The sequence below is a fragment of the Serinus canaria genome, chromosome 15 (assembly GCF_022539315.1).
Source record: "Serinus canaria isolate serCan28SL12 chromosome 15, serCan2020, whole genome shotgun sequence".
NCBI classification, from domain to species: domain Eukaryota; kingdom Metazoa; phylum Chordata; class Aves; order Passeriformes; family Fringillidae; genus Serinus; species Serinus canaria.
In genome coordinates this window covers 1,747,320-1,755,812 of record NC_066329.1, presented here as the reverse complement: position 1 = coordinate 1,755,812, position 8,493 = coordinate 1,747,320, and the positions used below count along the sequence as shown (strand labels likewise).

The following is an 8,493-nucleotide window of genomic DNA, read 5'->3' as shown; positions in this document are numbered from 1 at the left end:
GGGGAGAGGGAATGTGGGACAGGGAATGGGAACAGAGGGTAGGGATGGGGATGGGATGGGGACAAGGGATAGGGGCATGGGATGCAAACAGGGGACAGGGATAGAGTATAAGAACAGGGGATAGGGATTGGGGATGGGAGCATGCAATGATGATGGGAGTAGGGGATAGAGACATGGGATGGGGACAGGGAATGGGAACTGGGGATGGGGACATGGGAGAGGAACAGGGATAGGGAAAGAGATGGGGACAGGAGACAGGGGCATGGGATGGGGACAGGCATGGGTCAGGGACAGAGACAGGGATGGGAACATGGGATGGAGCAGAGATATGGGGATTGGGACACGCCAGAGGTTGGGATGGAACAGGAAAAGGGCTTGGAGGCAGGGCTTGGGAAGGAGGGGTCACACAGGGTGTGGGGACAGGGTCACCCCCTGCATAGGCTGTGTCCCCTTGCTCCGCCGGGTGTCCCCAGGGTGGGAAGGACCCCCTCGCCCCGTGTGTCCCCATGGCCCCAGGCTGGGGGCGGATGGCCGGGAGCGGGACAGCGGTGCTGGCCAGCGGGAGCAGGGCAGGTACAGAGCTGCTCAGGGGTGGCCCGTGCCTGCTGTCCCCATGTCCCCAACACTTCCGGGGATGCGTCACCAGCTGGGGCTGCTCAGCCTCCCTCTCCTCCTGGCGCATGCCGGCTGCTCCCAGCCCTGCTTCCATGGATCTGTGGGAGAAGGGATGGGGTGGGACCCTGCTCCCACACGGGACAGCTGTGGGGACAGCAGGGACACCAGGGTGGCTCCTGGGACCCATGGAGCTGTGCGCTGATTGGCTGGGATCTGTAGATTTATGTGCTGATTGGCTGGGATCTGTGGGCCTGTGTACTGATTGGCTGGGATCTGTGCTCGTGCCTGATGATTGGCTGGCATCTATGGATTTGTGTGCTGATTGGCTGGGATCTGTGCTCGTGCCTGATGATTGGTTGGGGCAATGTATTAGGACCTGGTTGCTGATTGGCTGAGATCTAGGGACCAGTGTGTTAATTGGCTGGGATCTCCAGGCCTGGCTGCTGATTGGCTGAGCTGTCAGTACCTGCCCACATCTTGAGCTCTGTGTGTGCTGATTGGCTGTGTGGTCTGTTACTGCTGATCGGCCATTGGTCCATATGTCCGGGCTGTCTGTGAGTGCTGATTGGCTGGATGGTATCCGAGTAATGATTGGCTCTATTGTACCTGAGTGCTGATTGGCTAGATGGTACCCAAGTGCTGATTGGCTGGATGGTGCCTGAGTAATTATTGGTTCTATTGTACCTGAGTGCTGATTGGCTGGGTGGCCCGTTCATACCCCTCTCCCAAGGGCAGGTTTGGGGAGTCACATCCCCCCACCCCATCCCTGTCTCCATCCCCTTCCCCATCCCTCTCCCAGCCGGGATCACAGACCTGGCCCTCCCATCCCTCCCTGACGGGAGCTCCCCAGCATCCCTCAGGGCTGTCTCCTGTCCCCCCAGGGGACCCTCCCGGCACCACCACCCAGCCAGCAGGAACCCCCAGTCACTGCCTGGCCCCGGGGGGACACCGAGTGAGGGCCCCACCTCAGGGTCGCTGCCCCACCCTCGGGGGGGTGTCTGTGCCACCCGCGGGTCCCCCCTTCCTCCTTCACACCAGAGTGGCTTCCTGCTCTGTACTGGCTGGTCCCAGCTCCCTCCCCAGGGTCGCACTCTCTATTCGTGGGGACCCCATTCTATTCCCAGGTGTTCCTCTCTCTGTCCACGGGGTCCATGGTCACCAGGAGCTCCCCACTCCCTTTCCACGGGGGTCCCACCTCCCTCTCTGAAGGTCCCACCCTCTATTCCTCTTTCTCCTCTCTCTGTTTGGAGGGTCCCTTCTCACTTCGGGGGCTCTCCACTTTCCGCGGGGTCCTCACTCTGTCCTGGGGTGTCCCTGCTCCTTTGCCGGGGCTCCCACTCTCTGTTCCCAGTAGTCCTGCTCCCTGCCCGGGGGATATGTTCTCCCTCAAGGACCTCCCTGCTCCCGTTCCGGGGGTCTCACTCTCTGTTCCCGGGGGTCCCGCTATCTGCCCGGGGGGTTCCGTTCTCCCTCCGGTATCTCTCCGCTCCCTTCCCGGTGGTCCTGTTTGCTGCTCCCTGGATCCCGCTGTACCCCTGGGTCCCCGTTCCCCTGCCGGGGACAATCCGTTCCTTTCTGGTGCAGCTCCCGCTCCCCACCTGGGCGTGGCACCGGGGTCCCCCCGCAACCGCGGGGCTGCGGCGGCGGCGCGGGGCGGTGCCGCTGCCGGTGCCGGTGCCCACCCCCGCTGCCGGCGGCGGGGCGGAGCGGCCGCCCCGAGCGCTATAAAGCGGGCGGCCGCGCCGGTGCCGCAGCGAGGGCGGGGGTCGCCATGAGCTTGATGCTGGAGACGCTGCTGGGCCCCCCGGGGGGGCTCCGCAAGGAGCCGGGCCGCGCTGCTCCGCGCTCCGCCGCCTCCAGCGGCTTCTACTCGTGGCCGGCCCCGGTGGTGGGGCGGGCGCGGGGCGCGGGGGGCGGCGGCGGCAGCGCGGCCGCGTCCTCCACCGAGAGCCTGGACTCGTTGAACGGCGAACCGCGGGCGCGCAACGAGAAGGAGCTGCTGCAGGTGCTGAACGACCGCTTCGCTGGCTACATCGAGCGGGTGCGGGCGCTGGAGCAGCAGAACCGGGCGCTGGCGGCCGAGGCGGCGGCGCTGCGGCAGCAGCAGGCGGGGCGCTCGGCCATGGGCGAGCTGTACGCGCGGGAGCTGCGGGACATGCGGGGCACCGTGCTGCGCCTGGGCGCCGAGAAGGGCCAGCTGCGGCTGGAGCGGGCGCGCCTGGCCGAGGACGTGGCGGCTTTGCGGGGAAGGCTGGAGGACGAGGCTCGGCAGCGCTCGGAGCTGGAGGCGGCGGCCCGCGGGCTGGCGCAGCGCTCGGCGCAGGAGGAGCGAGCGCGGGCGCCGCTGGAGGAGCGAGCCCGGGCGCTGCGGGAGGAGGCGGAGCAGCTGCGGAGGCAGCACCGCGCCGAAGTGGGAGCTCTGCTGCGCGGGGCGCGCCCCGAGCTGCCCGCGGAGCCGCCCTCCTCCCTGCGCCCCGGCGTCACCGCCGCGCTCCGCGACCTGCGCGCCCAGCTGGAGGGCACGGCGGCCCGCAGCACCCTGCAGGCCGAGGAGTGGTTCCGCGGTGAGTGCGAGGGTGTGGCTGCCAAACGCTCCGGCAGCATCCCGCTTCCTCCCCGGGGACACCCTGGTCTGCCGCGCTCCCGGACGGGCTTGTAGCAAAGGGAGCGAGGGAGGCCCGAGGGACGCGGGGACACCCAGCTCTCTGTATCGTGTTAGATGCCCCCGCCCCGGGAGGTGCAGGGACCCCTCCCACCTCTACTGTGCTCCTGGAGGGTGTTGGGATACCGAGCCCCCATATACTGTGCTCGGGGAGGGCGTCAGCGTCCCCCCACCCTAGAGTGTGCAGGGAACTCCCGTCCATCCAGCACCCTGGGAGGGCTTCAGGGTGACCCCATCCCTGCCCCCAGAGCCCCAATGCCTGCGGGTGCCCTGCTTGACTCCCCTCTGCCCCGCAGTGAGTTTCGAGGAGGGTTCCAGGATCACTGGCCCCGCATCCCGCAAGTTTTTGGGGCGCCGGATGTCCCGATCCTGCAGGGAATTATGCTGGTCCCTCTGAGCCGGGGCGAGGCCAGGGGTTTTTGCAGTGCTGGGGAGGCGGTACCGCATTTCTGACGCGGGAGGGGAAGACGGAGAGCGGTCTTTTATGGGGGGGACGGACGGATGACACTTTTTTAGAGGGTGCGGGGAGTGGGATCGGCACCCCAGGCTGAGTCCCCGGGAGCGCAGAGCGGGTCCAGCACCACGGACAGCGGCGCTTCAGCACCGCGGGCAGCGGCAGCCACGACCCAGGGCACCCGTCCGGAGGGGCGGGGGCTGCCCCGGGAGCCGCAGGATCGGCGCTCCGCATTCCTGTCCCTCATTCTGTGCCCCTCCTCGTCCCCTGGGGTGTCTGCAGGGCTCTGCGGCAAAACCCCCTGGCCTCGAAAGGGCTGGCGTGTGTGGGATGCGACGGGGGGGCAGCGCCGTGGGGCAGGGGGCCGTGACACAGCTGAAGGGGAGGCGGGGGGTGCAGCGAGGATCTGCACTGGCTGAAGTCCAAGATGGCAGAAACAGCCCCCAGCTCGTCTTTCCCGTCCTCCTTCACTTATCCCGGCAGAGATGGAGCGAGGGGTGGGGAAGGCAGAGCGCTCAGCGAGCCTGGGGTGGCTCTGCAGAGAGCAGGGACATGTGGCATGGACTGGTTTGAGTTTCCTCAAGGAGGGGAGGCTGCAGCCTCCTTCCCTCCCGCCCTGCATCTTCCCTTTTCCATCGCAGTGAGGCTGGACAAGCTCTCGGAGGTGGCCAAGGTGAACACGGACGCCATGCGCTTGGCCCAGGAAGAGATCTCCGAGTACCGCCGGCAGCTCCAGGCCAAGACCACCGAGCTGGAAGCCCTCAAAGGGACCCAGGAGTCGCTGGAGAGGCAGAGGCAGGACTCAGAGGAGCGCCATCATGCAGATGTCCTGTCCTATCAGGTGCCATGGCGCAGTGGGCAGCGGCCCAGGCTGGGGAGGGACCATCCCGCTGCGGGGGAGGGGCAGTGCTGGGATTTTGGCTTCAGGGATGTGAAGGAGTTGTGGGACATGCTCAGAGCTGTGTCAGAACTGGCCTTCCCCAGCTCACAGGGATCAGGAACCCAGAGCCTGAGGCGGTGTCTGGGCTATTGTGTCCCTCAGCACCCCTGGAGCTGCCTCATGGCTCTGCCTGGCACTGAGCTGCCTGTGAGGATGGTCACAAACGCCATGGAAGAGTGTCCAGGCTTTGGGCCACATCCTGTCCCCCAGATCTGGGAAGTGAGGGCTGCCTTGGTGGCCTTGGAATGAAGTGCTGTCCCCAGGGTGGTGCCCACCAGCCTCCAGCTGGAGTTCAGTTGCCACTGGACTCACCCAAGTCTCAGAAGCATTCCCACAGCTGGTCCCTGCTGGAGGCAGTGCTGAGAGCAGGCCAGGGGCTCAACTGGAGTGTAGCTCCTTGCTCAGGGCATGCAGGGCTCCTGCCAGGTCCCCCAAGGCAACTGGACACCCTGTGACCACCCCTGCCTGTCTCCCCTTCCCTGTGTGTCTGCAGGAGGAGGTGGCTGCAGACTCCTCCGTGAGGACACCCTGGTTCTGGAGACGAGGGGACAGTTTAGGGGTGCTCGTGTCCCCCTGCTCCTGGGGACTGTGCCATGTGTCGTCCCCCCCCCCCGCCATTATTGCTCTGTCTGCCCACAGGAAACCATCCAGCAGCTTGACAACGAGCTAAGGAACACCAAGTGGGAAATGGCAGCTCAGCTCCGCGAGTACCAGGATCTGCTCAACGTCAAAATGGCCCTGGACATCGAAATTGCTGCCTACAGGTACAGGGGGGCAGGAGAAGGTGTGGGGGGTCTCAGCCAGGTCTGCTCAAGGTCCCTTGTTAACACCTGGGCTCTTTTTGGTGAGCAAATCATCCATCCATTGTGGGCAATGTCCAGTTGGGTGACCGAGTGGTGTGTGGAGGGAAGGGCAAGGAAACCTGCTCATCCCAGGCCACAGGAGCAGGAGGATAATCCAGGATGGGGCAGGGAGGGAGATAGAGCTGCAGGACATTGCTGGCAGCTCCTGGTCATGGGAGGAGAGGAGAAGCCATCACTGAGTGCCCTGTCCTGGTCTCTCCCTGGCAGAAAGCTCCTGGAAGGGGAGGAGTATCGGCTGGAGACTGGCATTGGGATGCTCTCCTACCCCGAGGTGGTTCCCAAGCCTCCCAGCATCACCACCAGCATCAAGGTGAAGAGCGAGGAGAAGATCAAGGTGGTGGAAAAGTCAGAGAAGGAGACAGTGATTGTGGAGGAGCAGACAGAGGAAATCCAGGTGACCGAGGAGGTCACAGAGGAAGAGGAGGCTGAGAAAGAGGCTGAAGAGGAAAAAGCTGAAGAGAAGGAGGAAGAGGGGGAGGAAGAAGAAGAGGAGAAAGCTGAAGAAGAGGATGAAGAAAAGGCCAAGTCTCCTGCAAAGGAGGAGGCCAAGTCCCCAGAGAAACCTGAGTCCCCCTCAAAGGAGGAGGCCAAGACCCCAGCAGTCAAGTCCCCTGAAAAGCCCCCATCCCCCTCAAAGGAAGGGGCCAAGACCCCAGTTGTGAAATCCCCAGAAAAACCTGCAACCCCCTCAAAGGAGGAGGCCAAGACCCCAGCTGTGAAGTCTCCAGAGAAACCCCCGACCCCCTCAAAGGAGGAAGCCAAGACTCCAGCTGTCAAATCGCCTGAAAAGCCACCAATGCCTCCTAAGGAGGAGGCAAAAACCCCAACAGTGAAATCCCCAGAGAAACCTACACCTCCCTCAAAGGATGAGGCCAAGACCCCAACAGTGAAATCCCCAGAGAAACCCACACCCCCCTCAAAAGAGGAAGTCAAGACTCCCACTGTCAAGTCCCCAGAGACACCCCCAGCCCCTTCTAAAGAGGAGGCCAAGAGCCCAGCTGTGAAATCTCCAGAGCCACCTGCAACTCCCTCAAAGGAGGAAGCCAAACCCCCATCTGTCAAATCCCCAGAGAAGCCCCCGAGCCCCTCAAAGGAGGAAGCCAAACCCCCAGCTGTGAAGTCCCCAGAGAAGCCCCCAAGCCCCTCTAAGGAGGAAGCCAAACCCCCAGCTGTGAAGTCCCCAGAGAAGCCCCCAAGCCCCTCTAAGGAGGAGGCCAAACCCCCAGCTGTGAAGTCCCCAGAGAAGCCCCCAAGCCCCTCTAAGGAGGAGGCCAAACCCCCAGCTGTGAAGTCCCCAGAGAAGCCCCCGAGCCCCTCTAAGGAGGAGGCCAAACCCCCAGCTGTGAAGTCCCCAGAGAAAGCCAAATCTCCTGTGAAGGAGGAGGCCAAGTCTCCGCAGAAGGAAGCAGCCCCAGCCAAGGAGCCAAGCCCTGCTCCAAAGGCCCCTGCCAAGGAGGAGCAGCCCAAGGAGGTGAAGGCTCCCTCCAAGCCTGAGGAGGGTAAGAAGGAGGAAGCTCCCAAGAAGGACGTCCTAGCCAAGGCAGAGGAGAAACCCAAGGAGAAGGCGGCTGCTGTGCCAGAGCCTCCAGCTCCACAGGCCAAAGAGACCAAGCCAAGCCCCAAACCTGCCAAAGAGGGAAAAGCCGAGGAGGCTCCAGCAAAACCTCAGCAGGAGGTCAGCAAAGCGGCCACCAAGGAGGCTGAAAAGCCAAAGGCTGAGGAGCCCAAGAAGAAAGTAGAAGAACCCAAGAAGGAGAAGGTGGAGGAGCCCAAGAAAGAAAAGGCAGAGGAGTCTAAGAAGGAGAAAGCAGAGGAGCCTAAGAAGGTGGAGGAACCCAAGAAGGAGAAGGCAGAGGAACCCAAGAAAGTGGAGGAACCCAAAGCTAAAGCAAAACCCAAAGACGAGCCCAAAGCCAGTAAGGAACCCCCCAAAGCCGAGGCTCCCTCCAGCAAGGAGGGCACAGCCCCAGAGCCGGGGAAGAAGTGATGGAAGAGTCCCAGGAGCCGCAGGCACCTCTGGGCACGGGAGCTGCTCCACTCTCTCCGATGGCTGGGCCCGGGGTGGGAGCCCAGGGACCCCCAGGACCCCCAGGGCAGGCTTTCCCTTAGCAATAGGCCCGTGAGAGCCCCTCAGGTGGGCGATTGCTTCCCTCGCAGAACGTGATATTCGCCGAGCGCCACATTTAAACACTTGAATTATAACCCAGGAGAAGAGGGGGGACCCCCAGGGGAACCCCACCACCTTTCTCCTCTAAGTGCATTTATTTAACGTATGTGCAATGGATGGATGAGTGCAATGCAGAGCTGTAGCTGCTTGGGGGGGCTGGCGGGGTCCTGCCCTGCCCTGGGGGTGACAGTCCCTCTAGGCAGAGGTAGGAAAGACTGGGAGCTGCTGGAATGCTCACAGACACACACGGTGCACCAGGAACCTCAGCCCACTGATCTTTGCTTTCTGTGCAATAACCAAATAAAAGTGCTTACAGAGACACCCTGGCTCTGCTAGCTTGTCCTAGGGAGAAGACAGGGAAGGAAGATGGGAATGTGGGGCTGGGATCTGTCACCCAGGGCTGGGGTGGGTGACACGGGGCTTTCCAGAGGAGAAACACACCCCACAGCAGGCACAAGAACCCTGTGTCCTGAGGATGGAAACAGGGCCAGCCCTGCTACGCTTTCCAAAGGACTCTAGTGGGCTTTTCCCCTTCCTTCTTTTTTTAAAGCCTGGCTCCCAAGGGACTGGGAGAGCCTGGTTTAACCCAAGGGCTGCGGCACAGCCCAGCACTGCACCACTGCACCGAGGGCAGGGGCTGGGAGGAGCAGGAGAGGGGCTCTCATTTCTCCTGCTCAGGGAGAAATCACTCCCAGGAGAGACACAGAGAGTCTGGGATGAAGGAGGGACAGTGACCTTGGGAGGGGGGATGGAACCCCAGCTCTGCCAGTCTGGGACCCCACACAGAGCGGT

The 8,493-nt window shown here is 63.2% G+C and overlaps 1 protein-coding gene across 1 annotated transcript; it reads left to right on the top strand.

Annotated features, from left to right (window-relative positions):
* The first annotated feature begins 2,386 nt into the window (after positions 1-2,386).
* On the top strand, positions 2,387-8,225 carry NEFH (neurofilament heavy chain). The gene is made up of 5 exons (XM_050980461.1): positions 2,387-3,179; positions 4,373-4,572; positions 5,311-5,435; positions 5,742-6,462; positions 6,520-8,225. The coding sequence occupies exons 1-5, from the start codon at positions 2,387-2,389 to the stop codon at positions 7,519-7,521; spliced, it is 2,841 nt and encodes a 946-aa protein (XP_050836418.1). The 3' UTR covers positions 7,522-8,225.
* Positions 8,226-8,493: the final 268 nt, after the last annotated feature.

What these genes read in the sequence shown, in the direction of transcription:
- NEFH (XM_050980461.1), top strand. Translation starts at nt 2,387, where the DNA reads ATGAGCTTGATGCTGGAGACGCTGCTGGGCCCCCCGGGGGGGCTCCGC. An exon ending in GGCCGAGGAGTGGTTCCGCG is followed by an intron (nt 3,180 to 4,372) that starts GTGAGTGCGAGG and finishes TTTCCATCGCAG; the next exon opens with TGAGGCTGGACAAGCTCTCG. An exon ending in CAGATGTCCTGTCCTATCAG is followed by an intron (nt 4,573 to 5,310) that starts GTGCCATGGCGC and finishes GTCTGCCCACAG; the next exon opens with GAAACCATCCAGCAGCTTGA.